General features: G+C 47.2%; 1 protein-coding gene across 11 annotated transcripts in view; it reads left to right on the forward strand.

Annotated features, from left to right (window-relative positions):
• Positions 1-23,281, forward strand: part of LOC107228219 (neurogenic protein mastermind) — a 125,450-nt gene extending 102,169 nt beyond the window's left edge. For all 11 annotated transcript variants that reach the window (XM_046743504.1, XM_046743505.1, XM_046743506.1 and 8 more), the window contains 5 exons: positions 16,389-16,721; positions 18,166-18,340; positions 19,574-19,885; positions 19,979-20,230; positions 20,375-23,281. In XM_046743504.1, coding sequence (XP_046599460.1) covers positions 16,389-16,721; positions 18,166-18,340; positions 19,574-19,885; positions 19,979-20,230; positions 20,375-20,649 — 1,347 coding nt within the window. In that variant the 3' untranslated portion in view covers positions 20,650-23,281. The remainder of the gene's footprint in view (positions 1-16,388; positions 16,722-18,165; positions 18,341-19,573; positions 19,886-19,978; positions 20,231-20,374) is intronic.
• Positions 23,282-23,458: the final 177 nt, after the last annotated feature.

The raw sequence follows: 23,458 nt of genomic DNA on the forward strand, positions 1-23,458 counted from the left end.
ACGTTTGCAATTTTTTCTACCGTGCTGCTGCGAGAAAGTTTCTTAAACGCGTATTTGCCTACGTTGGGTTTCAAATTCACGTGGCATACGGTAGGTACGATACATGTATAAATAAACGCACGCCTATGGCTTGGAAAATTTATATTCGCATACGCCGTCGGTGCAATAATCAACGAAATGTGCGGAGACGGACAGTAGAAACCTCTGGTGGTCGATGGCAAGCGGTGGTTATAATTTATTTACATCTTCGTTACTGTAAACAAAGCTCTCTGCGCCTGATCCCAGTCGGTCCTCCTCCCTTTCTCTCTCTCACTCCCTTTCCCTTTCCCCGTATCGCCGTCTCGTTCTCATTCTCTTTGTCGTACCGCTTGGTGTGGCCTCGGTTACCCTTGCCGCGTTCCTACCTCCTCTCGGTCTCATCCCCGGAAGTGCCATTTCCCCAGACGTACTTTGTAACCGGGAGGCAAAGCCCACCGCCAATGCCGCCGCATTGCCGGAAATTCACTGCTCACTTCCTTATGAATTTTACCTCTCGACTACAGCCGCTGCTGGTTCTGCCGTCATACTTTATACCTTTGAAAGGGTCAAATTTACACGTTTAATCACGTGCTCTGCGTTGGTGTAACTAAAGGAAGATTTTACGGAAATCTCTAAACTCCGACTACACGGTTGCGATTTCAAACGCTTAATTAATTTTTCGCAAAAATCGAAGCTTTCATTCTCCGCATTCGCATGCCGGACAGGTGGAAGAGGCTAAGGTGTGGTGGATATACCGTATGGATTTAGACACCCGTACAGCTCGAGCTTCCGCAAGGAGAGAGAGAGAGAAGAAGAGAGAAGGCCGAATAACGTTTTCAATTAAAAGACTGACGCACACGTACAGCCGCATTGCAGCAATCCCCGTCGTCGCATGTGTAAACCGGCCATCCCTGCCTACAGTGTAAGTGTATAACGTAATTCTCCACACGCTGGTGTACGAGTGTGGATCGTACAGCTCTCTCCTCTTTCCCTGCACCACCACCCACTCCTTGACAACGCGAACGTCGATGTAAATACATTTTACAGATGCACGTATGTATATATGTATATCCGTAGATATAACCTATCTATCGGCATACGAGTTTGCATTATACGTGTACAGACATGTAAACTTGTGAATCAGCGCCACCGAGTCGTCGTTGCCGAGATAGTGGATTAAATTGAATCGAAAATTGTTAATGGGGGATTTGAAGAAAATTTTCCGCTACTTCTTTTCTCATTATAATTCGTATTCTTTGTGTATACCTGCGATGTCTGACATTATTCTTGGCTAGAATGTCGCCCGATATAATGTATTTGTCACCGAGAATGAGGAGATGCGGAGAGAGGGAAGATTGGAACGATAAAGTGGCTGACGCCACGTCTAATCTCGGTCCTCATTCGGACACCTCGAGGATAGCCGCGCTCGTAGTCGTCGTCTCTCGGGAGTTTTGCAGACCTCCTGGAAAATAACCGCTGAGTTTGGTACCGCGAGACATCCACATATTACACGTTGACTCGCACACGCCTAACCTTTTGTCTAAAACGAGAGAGCGGGAGAGAGAGAGAGAGAGAGAGAGAGAGAGAGAGAGAGAGAGAGCTGGTCTCGTACGCGGGACGAGAAGACGAGACGAAACGATGCGACACTCCCTTTATTCCGCTTCCGACTTATGTCCGGCTTCCCGGTGTGCGTTGGTAGGTAACTCGGATGGAGGGGTGGAAACAAATTACTTGGAACGCGCGTATATATCTTGTCGCGTTGGGTGGAAATTGATTTTCTAATCAACTGATTCTCTCCCTCCTTCCTTCGAGTGAGCAGAGTAGAGGGTGTAACAAATAGCCTGCTGTACATATAACTGCGGGCGAGTGGGTGATAAAAGATGAAGGACCACGAGACGGAACGGTTTCCGGTCGTTGTGGTCGTCGTAGTTTGCTGATTGATACACGAAATATCGGATAATTATTGTAATTCACCGACGAGACACAACGCGTATACATGTTTTAAGTCCGAACAGCCGCTTAAGAGGAACAGCTAAGTTTTGCGCCACTGAAAGCGTATTAGCATATCACACGCGTTTGCGATCCAGCTGCAAGAATAGCATCGGCGAGCCTCGAGCGAAAATACCAGACGACTGTGTACGGCGCGCGTGTGCGTGTGTGTGTGTGCATGAACACGGAGAGCGATAGAGAGAGGGAAAGAGAGTGAGAGAGAGAGAGATAGAGAGAGAGACCTCGCGCAGCTCGCGGCTGCGAAGATTGTGAAGGACTGTGAAATAGCAGTCGGGAGGAGGAGGAGGAGGAGGGAGAGGAGGAAGAGGAGGAGGCGGCGTGTACCGCCGACTTATGTACTATATGCGGAGGCCGCCATTCACAGCCTACCGAAATACAACCTGCACAGTGGCAACCAGACGCGTATTTTCAAGGATTTAATTAAGATTTCTTACGACCTATTTAATCCGAATAACCGCTCGGCGACAGCGGAATTAAACTTGCCCTATCTCGGCTGTGGCACACAGGTTTTTTTTCCGGAATTTCGACGTTGATTAAAAGGGAACCAGTCACCCGGTACTGGAATTGGAAATCATCACGGTGTGTCATTTCGGACTACGGGATTAGGAAAGAGTGGATTAATCAAGGAATTCGCTAGCCGATAGTTTCGTATAACCTGGACGTTTATTTGTTTATGCCTCTATTATGCACTTACCCCTTGTACCTAAATCAATTCATGGAGTATCACCACTCCCGAACAATAAACCCTCGAGACAAAAGATGTCGGAGGCGTGTTAATTACTAATCAATTATGTACGGTATAAAATTATCGAGAGTCACCGCCGATTGAACCACGCGGTTTCGCCACGTGAGCCGATCAGTCACGAGTCCCGATTCTATGAGAAAATCGTCAAACGACTAATAGACAAATAGCAGTATGAAGTATAACGTTACGCTACCTATGCAAACAATAATTCGCATACGTCGAAACGAGATTATGGTTTTAGGATCGGCCCTGCAGGTAATAAAATATGTTAGCTACCCTACGTAAGGAGACAGGAAAACGTCAGTCAATTTCAATCCCGTTTATTCGATCTAGGTGACATTTGACAAGCATTGCGTGCCGCGTATGAAAAGTCGGTGAAGTACATGGTGTAAGGGATGAAAAACAGAAGCCGCTCTTCAGCCGGTTGGTTAATGCAGCGCGCTTCCTCCTCCTCCTCCTCCTCCTCCTCGCCGCTTCCTTATACTATTATATACACGTCGCGTTTTCCCCCCATCGTGAAAACCCCTTAAGGCGGCTGAGGCCCGGGAACCCGTAACCGTTAACAGGTTCTCCCGAAAGCACCGCGATCCATCGACCACCTTGACGACGACGACGTCGACGTCGACGATGAGACGACCGGCTAAGCAACGCCACCGCGTCGAGCCGCCATCCAGTCGACGTAGCCTGCCGCGTTCACGGCTGTTCCATAAACCACCCGGTGACTTGACACTCCGGGCACGTAGTATAATTCCTTACCCCTCCTCACCCTCCTCACCCTCTTCGCTCCACCCCGACGGCTCTCGCTTTACTCGGTTCCGCAACCCGCCCCGTTAGCCCTCCATGCCTCCCCCGATAATATAACCAGCCACCGCCACCTTCGACCCTCCGCGACATCCGCGCGGAGGCAACCAACAACCTTCCTGGCCATCTCTCCTCTCGGAAGGGTGTCAGCCTAGGATGTACAGACTAAACACTCCGAGGAAGACGGGATTTGGAATTAATATTTTTGACGGTGGAGGCGCGGTTTTATCGCCGACGGGGATGTATTTTCACGCTATTCGATCCACGTACCCCGTTATACACCCCATATTTTATAACCTTCGTACAACGTACAACCCACGCTCGAGGAAATTTTCTCCCCCCTCTTTAGCCTTTAGCTTCGTATTACTATAACCCTGTACGGTAAACTTGACGGCGTGGGATTCACCGACGCGAAATAATTTTCAACCATAATCGGGTAACGTCATATCGTGTTGTATATTTACGGATACCTCTCCGACAAGTTATTACAACAGTGAAACATATCCGAACTTGAGAATGGCAATTGCTTCTCACTTATCTGTTTCAGTTAAGAATTCGATGCCGACTGATCGTTGAGAAAAACTTGACGCGGTTTGAAACCTTGTTCACGTGCGAATAACTAACTGTATGCGCATCGGTGAGGATTATACGAGATTCAAAGTCTCTCGCGTAGTATCCAAAGTAGATACCTCGCGAATCTCTCGCTTCATGGCAAATTTCTACGGACGAGAGAAATCGACTCTGATAAGTTTTTGCCCCCCGATTCGGGTCAGCGGTGGCCAAGGCGAGAACCGTGAATCCCGGGGCTGGGTAAATCTGCCGTCCGGGGTTGGCTTGCCGGCACCCTAGCGTACTGGCTCCTCTCACGCCGCACCGCCCCAGGGTTGGTTGGTTGGTTGGTTGGTTGGCTGGTTGGGCAGGGTAGGCGCTCTCGGTTCCCCGAGAGATCTCATCATCGCGCCACCCGACCGTCTCGCACCGCACCGCACTCTCTTCGTGGAAAAGTCAATACTAACACGAGCCACTGCGGCCGATCGGCACTTTCTTACACACTTGTTTTTTTTACCACCCTTCTTACGTCCGTCGCGATTTTTGGTACCGCCACGCACGGTACGTCGCGCGTGGTATTGGAAATTTTTGTCATCGTCAAGGATCTTTCCCGATCATTTGTAATATCTGCTTGGATGGATTTCAACTAGAAATTAAGGGACTGTTGATTTACGCAGTGATAATCGACATGTGGAGGGAAATGTAGATTCTAGAGGCAAAGAGCGGGGAGGATATAGATGTGTGGTAAATGGAAGAAACGAGAGCGGTGGGCGAGTCCATCGGGAGATCCGCGGAGTCCTTCGGACGAGAAATAAGGCCGACAGGGGTGGGAGGAAGCCCCGAGGACGTTGGGCGTCTCGACACCTCGCTAATGCAACGTGACGCTCTGAGCCACCGTTCGCCAACCGGGCGCGGACTTATGGCCACCTATCTAACCCTCGCGAAACGTGAGACTGCGATTCTGCCCGAAATATGCGAATTTTTTCGCCAACTCGATACCCCGACGAGACCCCTAATTCCAATTTGCCACGCGAGATTCTACTACCCTCGAAATTCATGGTGTTCACCCCCTCAGGGATCGGTTGAGGAGAAAAAATGGTGATAAAAAATAACGAAACGGATTTGTATTCTTCCTTTTTTTCTGTTTTATATACTCCATCTGTTACAATGAATGTACGAGGGTGAAACAAGAGAACGAGAGCTAACGCGCATATAGATTACTTTTGAAAGATCGAAAAGTCTAAGAAAATGCTCTAGATTTTTCGGTATCTTTTTTTTTTTTCTCCCTCACCTTTCAACGGTAAACCACGCAGCCGAAGAGGAGCGTGTAAATTTATTCCTCGCCACAACGCCAGAGATCCGTTCACTTTTCCTCGGGAATTTGCTCTTCTTTCCCTTCTTTGCAATACTTCACTCGGTATAATCGTGGGGGGCGTCCTGGCGAGGCGTGGGGAAAGCGAAAAAGCAAGCACGAGTATCGGGGAAAGAGAGAGAGAGAGAGAGTGATCGTTACCCAACGGGGGTCGAGCAGGAAGTATTTTCCCATTTTTGTTCCAGCGACAAACATCGCCCGCACTCTGCAGTATAAGCTGCAACGAAAGAGCATTTTGTACAACGGCTGCTGCCACGCGCGTCTGAAAAACAAGCATGAAATAACAGGCGAAAGAAAAATCCATTCCCACGTTTTCAAGCCTCCGCGGTAAGGCGCCCCGACAAACAACCTTACCAAAATTTCGAACAAGGTCTGTTCCACGGAAGGCTCTTTTATCCGAAGTTGCGAATTCATACACGGTTTCCGATAATTTCTATGAACCATCTGCGAAAGAGTAAAAGGCGAGTTTCTTTCTCTCGGCAAAAAATACAATATAACGAAACTTCGCGTTTATCGTCGTCTGGGGCTAGTTGCCGTTTCAAATTTGAACTTTCGGACGGTGTCTGGTATACGTATAAGGTAATTAGGCACACGGAGTAATTTTGGTGAGTTGCTAAATTCACGTGGAGCTGGAAGGCTGAAGACTGAAAACTGAAAACTGAAGACTGACGACTGACGGCTGAAAAGGTGGGGAACGGGATCTGGACGCGGGATCGTCAGAGCTGTCAAACTAGCTCGAAGCCGGGGTAGGAGGTCGGCAGGGAAAATAAAGCGGTTGTTTAGCGGCCGAGCTGTAAATACGCTACGTAACCCAACGCGGCTGATCAATGTCTCGGTGCTAATTAATTAACATTCCCGCTCGGCAGCTTCGCTCGTAGCGTCAGTGACTTTCGGCTACCCGCTCCCGATCGTTAGCCCTTCGGCGTCTCCTTAACTCGCCCTCGAAACGCCCTTGCAAAACCCCCGGTCCCGGGACCTTTTTTCCTCGTCTCACTCACACTCGCTCACTCACTCATCCTTTCTAGACGCACACATATGTCTACACGCGTGTCAAACTCCAGTAATGAAAGGGAGGCAAAGCAGAAACAAGAACAACAACAGCAGCGACAAAAAAAAATGTTAAATAATCGAAAAGTTGAAAAATCCATGGCTAAAAAGAAGGGGAAAAAGTAGCGGAGTATTCGACGACCCGGACGTTTGAGCGTGTCAAACGTGGCGCATGAAGCTGACAGGAACACGGCGCATTTTTATAATTCAGAGACTTCGCCGTGCAGCCGCACGTTGCTGCCTCCGGGTTGCAGCCCGGTTGTTATACACCTCCGGTTATACGCTGCGGTTGGCACCAACGAGTGTGAGTGCACCATCCGCGGCGACGGTGACGTCGAGGCTCCGCAGATTCTCCACCAATCCTCCGGGTTTAACGAGCCTCGAATATGGCCGCGGCGAGCTGTCACGCCTGCGTAAAACAAACGTGCACCAGGAAATACGCGTTTTCGTTATAGAAATGATATCCGGCAGCCGTCTCTGACAGGTTTTCACGCACGCCGGACGAAATGGGTTAGGTAATAACGATGGCGATGTTTTGCTGGATGCTAAGATCCTGAATTTTTGTTCAAAAGAAGCGTACTTCCTGGACATTTTTCGGAAAGGACAAGACAAGACGAGAAACACGAGGCAGTGTATCGAGGAATCTTTCTAACAGGTCTTTTCGTACTTTAACGAGGATTGTGGGGTTCTTCGGATTTCATCTGAAATTTGACCGATACCCTACCTCCTTGTTTCTTCTCCTCGAAGGGGCGAAGAGAAATTGCAAGGTCTCGAATCGTGGCTCGACTCGGGAGGTATATCCGCCAACTACCGGAAGTGAACGGCCCCGGCACCCTTGGCCCAGGTTGACTCGTGTTACCCGAAAGTTTGCCGCATGGCGTGGGTGGATGAACACCATCGCATAAACAAAGACCCTCATTGACAATAATTAATGCGACAACGCTACCGCGTCCGCGACGTTTCAACCGTTCCACCGGTATAATCGTCACCCCCTAACGCCTCCCGTTCTACGCCCGTTTCTTATCCCGTTGCCTCGTCCCACGCGTGCGACGATTCACTCGTATAAATTTGGAAAATCAAAGAACGGCGAGAAGAATTGAAAGGACATAAAAAATTAAATAACAGCACTTCGTTATCATCCGCGACACCGGGTAGATCGAATGAAATGCGGCGGAGGTATGGATGTGCGAACCAGCGAGCTCCCCATGTGCACATCTATAACCTGCACATCCGTATCCATTACTTGTACACATATGTGAACGTCACCTATATGGATACATACCGATGGGATATAGCCGATGAGGAAGGAGAGATGGGATCCGGGGGTATAGGGTATATAGGGAATGCTAAATGCCACCATCGGAAATCGATGGCTGCACGATGGGGGTCCGCGTTCCCCGGTTGCGTTACTCTTCTGCAGGGTGAACGGCTCCAACCCCGAATGTTTCCCAAAACGAAATCCGTACTCATCGAGTCAAGTTTTAAGGATGAAACTTGGGTTTCGGTCGTCTTGAGCCAGCGGGAACGTTCGACATTTATATCCTCGTCGTAGGTACCCTTGACAGTCTTCTCGTGAGTTAACAAAATTTCTGCTGTTCTTCTATTGCGCACCGGCTATCATATCCCTCTCAGCTCGACCCGTTTTCACAAATCATATACCGCGGACGAAACTTAGTCGGCTGTAATTCTAAGCGAATATAATTAATTAATTTTAACAAGCTTTAGCTCGGCGGTAGCTGAGTAAGTTGGTATAACAGCACCAGTACCGGTGTCACGGTGCTCGCCTAAAACAGAGGTGCGTCCGTGACCTGGTGCAAACGAGGTCGACGTTACACTCGGCGAATAGACTGGTACGGTCAGAGCAAGTGCGAAGCAAAGTAGGAGAGGTGTGGAAAAAAAAATATCGTCCACAAGACGGTCTGCCAAGGAACGTCTATTCGTCGTTGTTTTTTATTCTTTAATCGAATCACCGACGACTGCGCAAAGAAGAAAAAGAAAAATGCTGAAGGTGTAAATCGACGTGAGTGAAATGATACAGAAAAAAAAACAAATCCACAAGAGGCAATGGAAGTGAAAAATGAACGACTATCTGCAGAATAAAAACACAGAAAATGAATAAATAACAAGTGGAAAATTATCGACTCTCTTATCCGCAGTGCGGTACGTTCGCGACTCGTCGTCGTATACCTAAGTTGCTGGTTGAGAAAAAGTTTGATTAGCATTGCGCTCTTTTCGAGAACGTTGCGTGCTCTGTAAAATATGTTTAAAAATATCGTCGGTTTTATCTTCCTTCCGTCACGCTATACGTAGACACTTTGAAACGAGACTCCCAGGATAATTACGGTCTGGCCGTATCATCGTCCCGCTGAATAGGTAGTAAATTGTTGATACATGGCTCATAGAATTACCGTACAGATGATCAACTTGCCTATTTTGCTTAGTAGTTTGTCGTCCCCGACGACTCGGTGGCGGCGGGAGCCGGGATTAAGCGTAATTTCCGTGCAAATGTATTCAGCATCGAGGCGGAACTAATAAAAGTGTAAACAGGGCGCGTATGCCCGACTTGACACCGTCCGATAGCGTGACTTGATAATCGCCGGCCCCATGCAGTTACTTACAGTTGCCAGGGGTCGGCTTCGGATTGACTTGGTGTGATGAATAAAATAAAACTCAGTGATTCCCATTGAATTTTTCACCAATGGCTGTAACTTCCATACACACGGGACATATTTACCCTCCAAGGAACGACGAAATATTCTAAATAGATTCAAACCTACAGTTTGAGACACATGTCGCTGTGCACGTGTGCATAGAGACAAACGAATGTGTGTGTGTGTATGTGTGTGTGTAGAGCGCGAAGAAGAAGAGACAGAAAGGAAAAGAATGAGTAGCTGATTTCCTTTGCTGAATTACGAGACTCCTCCGCCTAGTTCAGCTACCCCCACCCCTTGAAACACTCCTTTCCTTTTTGTCCCAGTTTCTTCAATCAACAAATCAGCAATTTTCATCGTCGCTATAAATTATCATCCGTAAATCTATCGAGGCCTGAGAAAACTGTTCGTTGGTATGCGTACTGCAGGGGGCAGGTGCCCCATCGGCAATCGTCATACGGATTTGAGTAACACACATGAACACACACACACACACGGAATTCTCTAAAACGATTCGTTGCAGCAGTTAATCGGGAAAGTTTTGGGACGATCATTTTTACCGGTCCTCTTTTCCCGTTCACGCACCGACACAGATGTGCGTATAATTATATAGACGTATTAGGTAGGCACACTTCGGTTACTAACCAGCCAGAAATACTAACCAGTTAACTATATTGATCAACAGCGGTGCAACCGCCTATCCACCCTCACCCCCGTAAACATTGACGTTGGGGTGAGTGGAATTTCGAGGGGTTTGGCGATGAGGCTGCTGGCCGAGTGCGGAGGGGTTGCCACTCTCACCCTCCTGGCTACCGGAACACGGTGGAGGCAGCTTCGCCCAACAGCTACACCAAATGTAATGGAATATAAGCGCTCGCCTCGGTGTTGGTCTAGTATATTCGGCACATGTGTGTACACAGAGGGGCGAGTAACACCCGGACCAACGCCCGGACTCGTATAATAGTCCTCGTCCTCGTCCTCGTCCTCCCTGCCCCTCTCGCCTATCCCCTAACTTCGACTCGAACGCTTTCGACCCTCTCCGCACCGTGTTGTACTTGAACTCATCACCCACTGCCTGTGTTATGGTTATAAATACATGTTGATACGCTCGCTTTATCGACGCTCTGATTACCCACGGCTTTTCGAATTCCCGTAAAACGATAATCCCCGGAAATTATCACCATATATACGTGTAAAAATAATTAATCTCTTTACTTATCGACGGGATGCTCGGAAGCGTGGATGGTGCTTGGTTGTAATTTTGTGAGAAAACAAATCAAAGGTCACACTTTGGAGTGTGGTGCTGAGTCTGACGCCGCTTTAATTCCACAGTAGTACGTAAACGGTCCGGTTTTAATTGATGGATCATTTCTTAAGCTACTGCAATTTTACACTTGGACGATGTTAATTAAATCATGACACCAGACGGAAAGGATCACACACCGTATAGAATTTTGGCACAGTGCTGGATTATTTCTTCCGATGATTCGTTCGCAAATGGGACATTCCTTAACATCGTACCTACGTGTAGTCAAAGAACTTTTAGTACAGCATTCCACCCGATGTGCTTTTCCTTACTTTTCACCCTGCCAAGTCATTTATACATTTTTTCAAGCACGCCTGTACACAGTGTACAGAAAAACAGCTTAACAGCGTTCGTCAAACGAATATTTACAAGCGATGTAGCTTCGCCGTACGGCAGCTAGAGCTGTTAATCGTTGAAGCAGGCAAGCCTAGGGTACATATCAACCCTGCACTCGGCACTATATCTCGTGGCGGCGGGGTGGCGTTGTGCATTGCACGACGAAATTATCGACCGGGATGCGCATGTGCCAAGACCCCTTGAAAGCACCCTCACCTTGCCTCACCTCCCCACCTCCCCCCCCCCCCCCCCCCAACCCACCCTTTCTCTCTCATTCCAATCCCATCCCCGTCTCTCTTCTCTTCTCTTCTCTTTACTCGGCATGCCACGGAGCTCGTCATTCGAACGCTGCGGCTGCCGCGTTCCACGGTTTCATTTCGCGCGGAGGGCTTTTTCGCATAAATTTTATACCTTGGATAGAACGGGATGGTGGAAGTATAACCATCAACCTCTAGGAAAACGGGGACCGTGAATGCTAGAAACTCGGCTTTGACCGCTCCTTCGGATTGAAGATCCGTTTTACTCCGTGTGGAATTTTCGAATGATAATTTCGATCCCGACTATATACAATGCTTGAGTCATTGTCAGAGGTACTGTCAGATTAACTAAATCGTAACGTTGAGTACCACTGCGGGCCGGCCGATAAAGAAGCCGCGCCCGGCTAGAAGAACGCACGCCGCGATTATTACACACTCACGGAATTTCCGATCTCGAGTGTACACGATCCTCGACTCAGAGGCACTCTCGGATTAACCGCAGCCAACGCTTCTCTCGCCCCGGGGAACTTGCTAAGAACTGCACAGGTATATACACAAGAGCCGGCGTAAGGTGGGATCGATATTCGATAACTAAACGCGCAAACGGACCAAGAGTTTACCAAGGAGAGGAGAACGAATCTGAGTAAGGCTCTGATTGTCGACTTAAGTCGCGCGCCGCTTCGTCTCCTTCGTATAGCATCCGTATCCAAGTCATCCTCATGTCCGCGTTAGTTCGTCCAATGCGCATGGTCGATGTCGTGTATCTAATCGTCACCCTGCACCGCACTCCAACTTCTTAATCTCTCATAATACTGAGACGGATAAGTTGCAGAAGTGAACCATAGACTGGCGCTCTAAAGAAGTTTAATTGTAGAACGTGCAGATCGTAGTCCGCGATTCTTATCCTCAGTGAATCGTTATACTCGCGATATTCGCCAACTGGAGTCGAGTCACAGACGAAACGCTGGTTTCACGCCACAGAATTCTGGAGGTCCCGAAGGAAGCGAAATATAACCGAAGGAAAATCGGTTTTCCAAATGTATATCATGCACGGAGGACGAGGACCCGCCTTGAGGCTTCTGGGTGAGGAACTTGATTTTGAGCCTCAACTCTTAACGCAGGTCTCCTTGCTCTTTTATATCCCCGCCTCGCAGCGGTTCGTCAGTTAGGCGAACTCGTTTTTGCAGGTGTATTAGAGATGAGAGATGAGAGAGAAGGAATGTCGAGGAACCGTTTGTTTCCCCGCTCACTTTGCAATCCATTTGCTCGAAAGATCGAAATATCTTTCCTGGAACAAGTTTTGACGGGACTGAGACTCTTCGACCCAATCTTCGTCTCAACTGAAATACGAACAGAAACGGGTGTATCTTTTTGATGATGCTAACAATTTTGAGTACGTTGTGCATATCGCGGAGCAAGGCGTACGACGGGAGAACCGTAGTAGCGTAAGATTGAGGACGTCGTCGAGTAGCGTCGGTGCAGCCTGCAGCATGGGTTCATGGTTGGAATATAGCGCGACGGAACCAGTAAGCTGAAAGCTTTCGCGCGAGATTACTGCTGCCGCTGCTACTGCCGCCGTCTACTCTATGCATAGGAAGGCGAGTGCAGTGCAGGGATGACATCTAATACCGCCGCTCACTTTACTAACTTTTAAACCGGCTTAGCCACTCGCAAGGTTTAATTTCCGTCCAGTGCCTACCTAGAGAACGAGAGCCACACACAGAGAGAACGAAAGAGAGGGAAAACAGTCCCGAGAATCCGTCACGAGGTCAACGGTCGCGTTCCAGACCTTTCCGCACAAAGTACTTGCTTGATTATTTTTACTGCAAGGTTCATACACGAGATCTCCAAAACCCTCGTCTGAGGCTGTAGATCCAATTAACGAAATGCGGTCAGAACGATATGAAATTTGAAATCCGGTAAGCCGAACGGAGCCCACCTTACTCGCGGCACCGCTACCGTATTTTTGTCTCTGATCTGCCGCCTTTGTTCGCGGTGGTGAACCGCCTCTTAAGGACGGACAGAGTTAAGGCGGGAGACGACGCCGCGTGGAATCCACTCGAAGGAACGAACCGCGGACCCTCGCGGTGAGTGATCGAGGCGGAGAAGTTATACCCCGAGGGACGACGGAGGAAGAAGGCATCGAAAGGCATCGAAAGGCATGAGGAGGCATGAGGAGGTAGCCCGAACCGCACGCAACGGCCCCAGAGCACGAACCGCGGAGTCGCGATCGCCGCCGGGTTGGCGGACACTTGCTCCCGGTCGTCGGGCGTTCCTCTGGATCTGCACCGACCGCCGTGCCGCGGGGGTGGGGCGCAGGTCAGCGTCCGGAGAGGCTCCCCGCTCGACGATGCCCTGCTGCAGTATTCTGAGGCCCTGCAGAAACGCTGCACCGATACCTACGCGCCTCGCGTTTCAACTTTACCGCCGACGATGACGCGCGTCCGGAACAAGGCCGCGAATCTCTCCTTCTACCGCTCTCTTTCTCACCCTCTATCTATCTGCCCGGGACGACGTAGCTTTTCAAAGAACGTCTTTATGCCTATTTACTAATCGTAACCTAACCTAGTTGTATGTATAATAAAAATCTCGGCTGGACGTATTGATTGGCATATTTGTTACTTATGTCCGTTCTTATATATATGCTTCATGCTATGCGTGCTATGGTTTGACTCTGCACCGCTCGACGGGCGGATCGAGTAGCTTGTTTCTGTGGTTCGAGGACTCAACGATCACGCAGTTTCATCAATATGCTGACGGTATTGCTGTCGAAGAATTTATTGTTGTTATCAATATTATTATTATTTAACAATTTAACTTGCTATCTGTCTTTTAACTTCATTATTATTATCTGTCTATACTTGTATGCATCTTTTTTTCTTTTTCACTTTTATTTATAATAGATACATTTGGATCTATTTATTTATCTTTATTTATTCTCTTACGAATTTCTGTTATTGCACGCTATGATCGCGTGAATGCATTTTTAATGTTTTGCTGCTTGCGTACTGCGCATGGTAAATGCCGTTTTCTGTCTCTCTCTCTCTCTCTCTCTCTCTCTCTCTCTCTCTCTCTCTCTCTCTCTCTCTCTCTCTCTCTCTCTCTCTCTCTCTCTCTCTCTCTCTCTCTCTCTCTCTCTCTCTCTTTTTCTCTCTCTCTGTCGCTCTCTTTCTAGCGCGCGCGCGGAGAGCGATTATTACTGAGAAGATTTCACCAAAATTCAATTATCCCCTCGTGCTTTACGCCCTGTGCATCAACAGAATTACCAATATCTTTTAAGAGCCTGAAACACTTGGAGAGTGCGGAAATCATTGTGGTATAGTCGGGTCATAATCACCGTTGAGATGGTCAGCTTAAACTTGTGGATTCCACTGGAGTTGGCTAACTTGTTCCGTGGCCAATTACCACGTTCGCATTCTTCGGAGTCTATAAGAGAACGAGAGAGAGCATCAGTTGTACCGTTCCATTCGAGAGAATGTAATTTAAACTTCGATTGTCGAAGGATCTTTCTTCAAAATATTACACAAGCCGGTAGGGCCCGGTAATTATTCAACGACGAATCCATTCAGCGAGATTCCCTTTTCGTTCCTTCTTTGGTTAGGATATCTGCTCGCTTGAATTTTTCAACGTCGAATTAACAGCTGGTACCATCGACCCAGCACTGTGTCTTACGACTGCTTTCAACAAGGATGTTTGCGAAATAAGCAAATTCGTGAATTAGCATTTGCGCTCGATTATTCGAGAATTAAGAATACAAAAGTGATTCTCAAACTGTCCGGTGTCTACAGTTTCCAATAACCATAGTAATCTTCTCTCCTGTTTTTCTTCTCTTTGACTTCGCTTGTCGTATTCGGCCGCTGTAGTCACTCTTAGCGTTCGTCATTAAGCAGATTGCACGATCAATGACCGGGTCCGCTGGCGATCTTTGGTATGATTTCGGAATCGGGCTAAGCAGATGGGACCCACTGCCGACCTCTGTTCACTCAAAGGCGGATCGTTCCGGAATAATATACACGTTTGATTCGGACTAATTGTCGTCTCCGTGCTGGTATCAGCCGGCGTAAAGTAGAAGGCTGTGCTATCGCGATATGGAATTTGCGATGGTCTGCACTGGCTTTCATTCAACGCGGCCATCAAGTGAGGCCAGAATTTGCGCAAGTCTTTCCGGTATGTCAGAACGGTTAATCGAAATGTTGACAGTGAACCGCGTGATTCTTGCACCACGTCGTGCGCACTTTGTCATTATACGATACATAGTATACTCATCGGGCGCATGATTTTAGTATTCAAGGATAAAATTACAATCGCTTTCAGACTTGAAATTGTTTACGTCAACTGTTTTTGCAGTTTGATCTCCGGCTGCACTTCGGTCGACACAACAAGCCAGCAAGCCTAAAGCGATCGAGCATCTCTGCCGCCGCGATTTGGTGTATAGTCCTACGTAGCGGTGACCGTTTTGTCGCTATGCGTCGTCGCTCGTTTGCTTGCTTCAAACTGACACGCACGTACTACAAATTCGGCCTGCAGCCAGCCATGCGGTACCGGAACATGCATAGGTATATGTGTAACACTCGATAAACCAGACTTCTGCGCAGCAGTCTGATCCCAGCGAGTCCAAGGCTGGACAAAAATTAACTACATTGAGGACGACCCGCGATCTTTCCTCGACGTCATATCTATCCTCCGAATTATCGCGTCCGTGAAGCGATACGGGATCATCGATATTAACGTACTCGATTTTTTGCAATCGGTGCGATTCCGTCACGGCGTCGAACGATCGAGTAAAGAATCGTGATCCGCTCTCACATTCCGTCTGAAAAGACAGCGGGGTAACTCGAGACCATCGCCGACACAAAGACGGGGTCGGACATCTAGCCTTGTCAGGATTATTAGAAATTATAAGAATGATGTCAGGACGACGTCATTGCCTCCATATAAGTCGGGTCTGTTCGCCACCTGAGCTCTGGAGCGTGTCAAATATGTGGAACAGTTGCTATTGCCATGGGTGATGACTTTGCTTCTCGACCGTTGCCCATCATTGGAGGCTTACCTCATCCCTGGGCGCAGCAACGTTTCTAGACGGGCGACGCCCGAGCCTTCGATCCCGATCCACTTATCCTTATTGTCTGCCAAAGACGCATGATCGCAATTGTAATGACTCGGCACCCGATCGCGTAACGCTTAGATCGAAAACGAAGGATATCGTATGTCGATATTCGATCGGGGTAATAATGTCTTTGTACCAAGGTACTTTTCTCATTCTCCTTGGACTAACGTGATCCTTTCGACTTTTCAGGTTTCCGCAGGCCAACACATGCAGCTCACCGGCGACCTGAAACCCGGTGTGTCCGTAGCGGCACAGCAGGGAATGTACTTCAACCAACAACAGGCCCAGAATCAATCCGGACCCGCCGGTTCCCAGAGCGATACCTACTGCTCGGTATCTCAGTCGCAGACCATCAATTTTACCCAGCAAAGTCTCAGGCAAAGGGCTGCCGCTACCGGGGGAGTTTCACAACCTGGAGGTGCCGCTGGGGCGAGAGGTCATCCTCAGCAGGTACCACCCGGTCAGGTTGATCATCAACACGCGAAACTCCTTCAACAGCAGCAAATGCTGCGCGCACAGCAGGTGAGTCGGATTCATCGAAGTTCTACAATGTTTTTTTTCGAGTCTTTGTTGTCGTTGTTCTGGATACCGATTTGAATCACGTGAAGATATCGAGTGAGTTCTCGCTGCTTGATGATGTCGTTGCGACGTTTTGTCGCGGTGAGACCTTAAGGTGAATAATAATTTGGTCAACGCACCGGAACGCATATAAGCGTTGAAACGAGCTGCATCCATCCGGAACCTTGAGTTATCCGGGCAGGAGCCAGCGCAGCAACAGGTATCCGTGATTCTTTGCAAGTTTTCTCTATCACGGTGAAAGCACCTTGAGAAAGAGCAGAAAATTCTTTGAGGAGGAACGGAGCAACAAAGAAACAAGGAGAAAGCGGGAAGAGCAATGAAAGAAATTGGAATAAAAAAGTTGTATTCTTCTTCGTCTGCTTCTTCTTCTTCTTCTTCTTCTTCTCGGCTTTGCTTTCTTCCGTTAGATCTATGCCAGACTTGCCGCCAGCTCGTTCCCTCCTCCCGAAAAAAGACAATATTATTATTGTTACGGATACTTGACCACCTAATGCTGCATCAGCACCCGTTTAATCGTCGGGCTTGTCACGTTTCTTACGAATGTTTACCCAATCCCGCGGTCTCCTCGTCGATTTCCTACAGCCAAGACTCATCGCCGTCAACGCTTGCGAAACGATGACTCACGCGCTGTTTTGCCTACATTATCTCCGCAATGAAAAGCTCCGCGTACACGTACACGTACGTCGCACTGTCGCTATGTTGCTCCAATTACTAATTGGACGTTTCACGCTATTCGGAATTGGTTAGTCATCTTCGTGCCAGATCCTCTCGTAATCGCTGCATTCGACGAAGCTGCTCAATTCATCATCAACTCCAATCTACAACACGCCCGCCCGTATCCCGAGGATCGTTTGAACACCGAGCTCATCATCATGCGATGGCTGGCTGTACAACTCAGTCTGGAGTTGGCGAAATTCTCATCCGTTTTGAGAGCCGTTTTCCAAGTTTTGAACGTGCCAACAACACATTCGGCAAAGATCGCTACGGTACTACCGGCTTAAACCATACCCTGCGGCTTAAGGCGGTAGGTGTTACCTTCCTACTTGCGACATGCCGCAATCTCGGGGCGTTCCGGGCTTAACCGCGGCTTGATTCCCCTCCTGTCGGGTTCAACCGTTAGACCGGCTACGAGAATTAGTTTTCTTCTCGCGGTGAACGAATTTGCAACACTGGGAAGTCACGGTATCTCGCAACAGCGCCGAGAGGATGCCTTGAAAACGGTTTGCGACGTCAATCTTCACGCCCCGCCACCTACAATGGGACTACTACTGACAACCGTTACTGACTCTACAAAAACAAGCTCGAGACGTCGGAAACTCACTGACAATCTCACAACCCCTGCGTCAATCCACAGTCTATCCGTAATTCACTATTATGTATGTTTCAGGTGATGCAACAGCAGCACATGGCCGGTGGAATGGGCGGCGTTAGGCCTCCACCCCCGGAGTACAAGGCAGCTCAGGCCCAGATGATGCACGCCGGCATCGGGATGGGTGGTCAGGCGAGGTTTCCCACTGCAGGACCTATGCGAAGAGTAGCTCAGCAGCCAATGCCTCCATCGGGTAAGCATAGAGATTCGTTTTGAACCGATTACTAGCTTCCAGCGATGAGAAACAAGACGCTATATTCCGGTCGGTCAGGGCTTGTTACATCACAGTTAGAATAGCGAAAACTATAAGTGGTTTCGTATGTAATCGAATTCGAAAGGCCGTGATTTTCGACTGGCAAAGACAACTGGCCACTCCTTTGGTACGAGACAAAACTCGAAATGTTGAAATTTATCCAGAGTAAGAGTTTTCGGTAAGTTCTTTTCGGTAGAACAAGCTCGCGAATCACTAGAATATCAGGCCTGGGCCATCTCGTCCCGCACACAGCGTGTTCAGAGAGTCGATCATTCGTTCTTTAAATATAGAGCTTGAGGCTTGAGGGAAGCCACTTGGAAGCGCGTGTCAGACTCCGAGAGTCTCGGGTGGTATTGTCCTTTTTGTCATTCGTGAGTACTGAATTTAACTTTTCTCGTTGGTAGCCCGTAAAAGCCGGTAAAAACTTTTGGCTCGGTTGTAATTCCGGTCCGGTGACCAAAGGGAGCTCGTCGCGACGCCCGGCGTCCGTGCGCCAACCTACACTGAAATTTTTAATCCTGCCGGCACGGTGCGGAGCTCCTCCACTCTGCCGTGTATCCAGAGCAATGTGGCCACCGCCGGGCTTTCGACGCACTCAAAATAATGAGAACCCGGCAGCCGCGGTACGTAGGTAGGTAGGTAGGTAGGTAGGTAGGTAGGTAGGGTATGGATTTTTCGATCACCACCGCCACCACCGAGTCCGGCCATAATTTAAACCCCTCGGCCACTTGCCGTTGATCAATCGGCGGCGAGCAGCCTGGGAGGACCCAACGCCTCCAGCGATAGACCATGGGGTTGATGCGAAATTCGCGGAGAATATTCCAAGCACTCTGAACAACTTGGAACGAAGCACGTCGACCGTTTATATCCGACAAAGTGCCTCTAGGTACACCACCTACCCACCGGATGTGGGAGTCGGCGTCAACGTCACTGGTTTGCGAACTAACCCTGCGGCACCGGGCAGTCCCGGTAGCCACCGTCTTATCGATCGGATAGCGAGCCTATATCGTGACCTCTCGCCATCGCTGGTCTCGGACGAATTGATGCTGCCCATGGCCGCATGGGTATGGCTCCTCCTCCACCTCCTCCTCCTCCTCCTCTTCGTCCTTCTCCTTCTCCTCCTCTACAAGACGAAGTACTACTCCGGTTCTTTTTTGCATCATGTGTCAGCAGGCCCGATGATGAGGCCGCAAATGGCTCAGCAGCAACAGCAGCAGGCTCTCCACGCCGCCGGAGGAAACATGTACATGGGCGGCGGAGGCATGGCCTCCATAAGCAGCATGCACCAGATGCACCAACGGCTCGGTTACCCCAGGACGAACAATCAGCGGCCGCCGAACGTAAGCGTCGGTCCTTCCGACGGTCTCGGGAACAGCATCGCTGGTCGCGGAGCGCAGCCAGAATGGCGACACATCCTGCAGATGCACCAGCAGCAGGGTTTCCAGGCACAAATGCGACCCCAATTCAATCAGCAGGGTCACCAAGGTGGGAACTCACTTTCCCGATCAAACTCGCGTCAAGCGCATACCGAGGCTTATATTCATGGCTTTACGTATCTTTTTCTATCTCATTTTTCAGCCGGCTTCGGAATGGGCGGTGCTGGTGGAATGCAGATGAGTGCTGCTCAGATGCAGCATCAGCAGCTAATCAGGTCGCAGAGCGGAGGTATGGCCGGTGGTGGCATGCCAAACAGCACTCAGATGCAGCAAATACTGTCTCAGCAGCACCAGCAGCAAAGTCTCGCGATGCAGCAAAGCAACAACCAAATGTCCGTACAGATGCAGATGTCCCAGTCGACCTCTGTGAATTCCGTTAGCAGTGCCGGCACAGGTACGGTTTTTCAATTTAATTCGATAACAATTCATCGATTCACCACATTTTTCACATGCCATTTTACCGAAATGGTTAGCGGCAGGATGCAAGAAACTGCGGCTTGACGGTTTGTACGGAATGGTCGTGAATTGTATTTTTTAGGCTCTCCTCTGCACCCGCATCAACAGTACGGTTCTGGTAGTCCGGGAGTGCGGAGCTTGCCTCAGCAGCAGCAGCAACAGCAGCAACCACCGCAACAGCAACAGCAATCCCAGCCTCCTCCGGCGCCTCAGGACTCATCCGTTGCAACGGATTTCAGTCTCGAATTCCTTGAGAATCTTCCCACGGGAGACACATCCAATTTTAGTGCCCAAGAACTCCTCAATTCTCTAGATTCCACGGCCGGGTTTCAAGGTTTCAACCTTGATATTTTGTAAGGACACCGGCGGCATTGTCGCTCTTTTTTTGAGTCCTGCTGAAAAGTATTAATTTAAATTGCGAAACTCGAACCTTAAATGGCCGATCGTCGCCCTCTGGTCGTCGGTAAGAGCGTCCCTCCTTGAGGCCGCGGAAATGGCTTTTACGTGGCAGACGTTTATCCTGCTGAGACGGCGCGACGCGGGCAGCGAAAATTGCCTGAAAAATAGTCAGAAGCGGAAAGGTAATCAGGTCTGGAATCTCTATGCCGGATCGATCGATCTCTGGGGAGGAATGGAAGAAGACAGCCGCGGGTGATTCTTTACCTCGAAATCCGTTTGTTGCCAATCTTTATCTCGACCTCCGTTCTCCCATTTTCACTCTTTATATCTTTAAGAATGTATTATTATTATTATTTTTATTTTTATACCGAGCCATTCGAAAAATTGAACGAAATCGGACGAATAATGAAAATCCGTCGGACGTTGTAATCTCTGTAGAAAAATATGTAGTTTGTCGTTATACATATTAGATAATATTGTTACGAATCTCAAACCGCGAGGACTGGGAACAGTTCGTTTTCGCACGTTATAGTAGCGCCGAACTCCGATTTCTCGGAATCCCTTTATTAGTCTTATTTAATTCTTTTCCATTCGAATCCTAGTTATCTTAGATTCGAAAATCGCTAGGTGTGACGATGGAGTTGAAACGATAATAAAACTAATGAATACATATTCATGTGTGTATACACACACGCTCACGCGTACAAGTCGTTTCTAGGTTTTAAAAACTTATTCGCCGAAACGTCGTTTCAGTCTCGAACACCGCGTCGCCTACGTCCATGTTATTGATTTTGGTTTCACCTGCCATTTACCCCATTGGCAAGTACAGTTTTGCATATATTTTTGCAACTTCTCTGTTTAACTCGCACCGACCCTCGCGCAATCGGTTGCGTAATTGTTGATAACAGTGGACAATGGTTTGATATAAATTCATCTCGATTCGATGACATCCGGGATGCGAGGACACGGAACGGAAGTCCAAAGTATTCGTAATAAACCAGCGTCAATGGTTTACATTTGCCTTCTTTAGTTGATTAGATTTTTGTTTTTGTCCCATGTTTACCTAGGTTTGTCCCATCGTACATATTAACTATCGTATTTTAGTCTAATTGAAGATCTCTAGCGAGATAATAATAACAATAATAATAACAATACCAATAATAATAATATTAATAATAACAATAATAATAACAATAATACTAATAATAATACTAATAATACTAATAATGATAATAACAACAACAATAATGGAATAAGGACGGAATTTGTAGACTGTGCAGAAGATAGACAACGAGGTGCGCGAATATATACATACGTTTCTTACACTTCCTTTTCTATAATAAGTTATTATTTCAGTGTAAATATATGTTTCTTAGTTTATCACAACATACGGTTTATACTATAGATATTTCTACCTTAATGTTATTACTTACTATTATTATTATATTATTATTTTTATTTTTGTTTCCCCAACAATACTTTTCCTTTTTTACGTCGCGCTGTGAATCTATCAATCGAAGTTTCGTGCACGTTACGTTAGACGTACGTGATACCAGGTTAGGTGGTTGGTTTAAGGCAAGCACACGCATGCTTATACATTCGAATATTGATGAGAGTGCACAAAATGAAGAAAGCAAAATATTAATCCTATTACTCGTATTTTTACTCTCTTATTTAAGTACTCGAAATACCCGTATTTAATTTCCCTACTTTAGTTATGTTTTTCGCAACCAGAAGTTTACATATCCGTAATTTTACCTGAAACCTTGGCATCAAAATGCCATATTTATTGCGTCACTTCGCAAACGTTTCATCTACTACATAGTCTACCCACAAATATTGAATAATAGTTATAATGATAATAATAATAATATCCATAATAATCATAACCATAATAATATTAATAATATTAATAGTAGCGGTAGTAACAACAACAATAATAATAATTATTATCATAAATAAACAAATCGTCATATATACAACATGTGTTACTTAACCAAATCAATTTTACTACTAAGTAAAACAAAGTACTCCGATTCATCTTGTCCGACGGTATTCGATAAGCTTTCAAATGCAATTCCGATGGCAAAACAGTGTTAACTGATAAACCATGTTTATTACGTGTGAAAGGTTTGAAGAGGAAAAAACTTCACTAGTTCATTTGGGAGGATCGAGGGCGAGATGTAGTTACAGAAGATTGGGGTAAGCAACAACCTGGTGTATAAATAATATTCGATGTGTTGATAGCGTAAATTCCCGAACGAAGTGAAAGCAAGTTAACAATTAAAAGAAAGTCAATTATAACTATTCTTGGGAAGAAAAAAAAACATTAACAACAACAAATCTGGTGATTTTTGGCTAGAATTATATTAGCCAATTATTATCGACATTAAATTGTAGGCTGCTTCTATGATATAAGTAACCCCCTCCTAAAAACGTGAAAAAAAATATTACTAGGTGAATAAGATATGAAAACTTTCATTGTACATACACATAGATATATTATATACTTTAGTGAAATTTGAGAAAAAAAAAAAAAAAAGTGGTAAAAACTCAAGATAAAATTTATAATAATAAGATAAATTAATAACTAAGGATCGTACGTTATAGATTCAACTATTATTACTATTATTTTACTCTTATTACTATTATTGTCATTATTATCATTGATATGTATTATAAAGTGACGCGTGTAGCGCATGTCTCGGCGATAAAGTGCATTTGACGATTGATGTTTTTATTAAGTTTAGATCGAATGCACTATGTC

This window comes from Neodiprion lecontei, chromosome 6 (assembly GCF_021901455.1).
Source record: "Neodiprion lecontei isolate iyNeoLeco1 chromosome 6, iyNeoLeco1.1, whole genome shotgun sequence".
NCBI classification, from domain to species: Eukaryota; Metazoa; Arthropoda; class Insecta; order Hymenoptera; family Diprionidae; genus Neodiprion; species Neodiprion lecontei.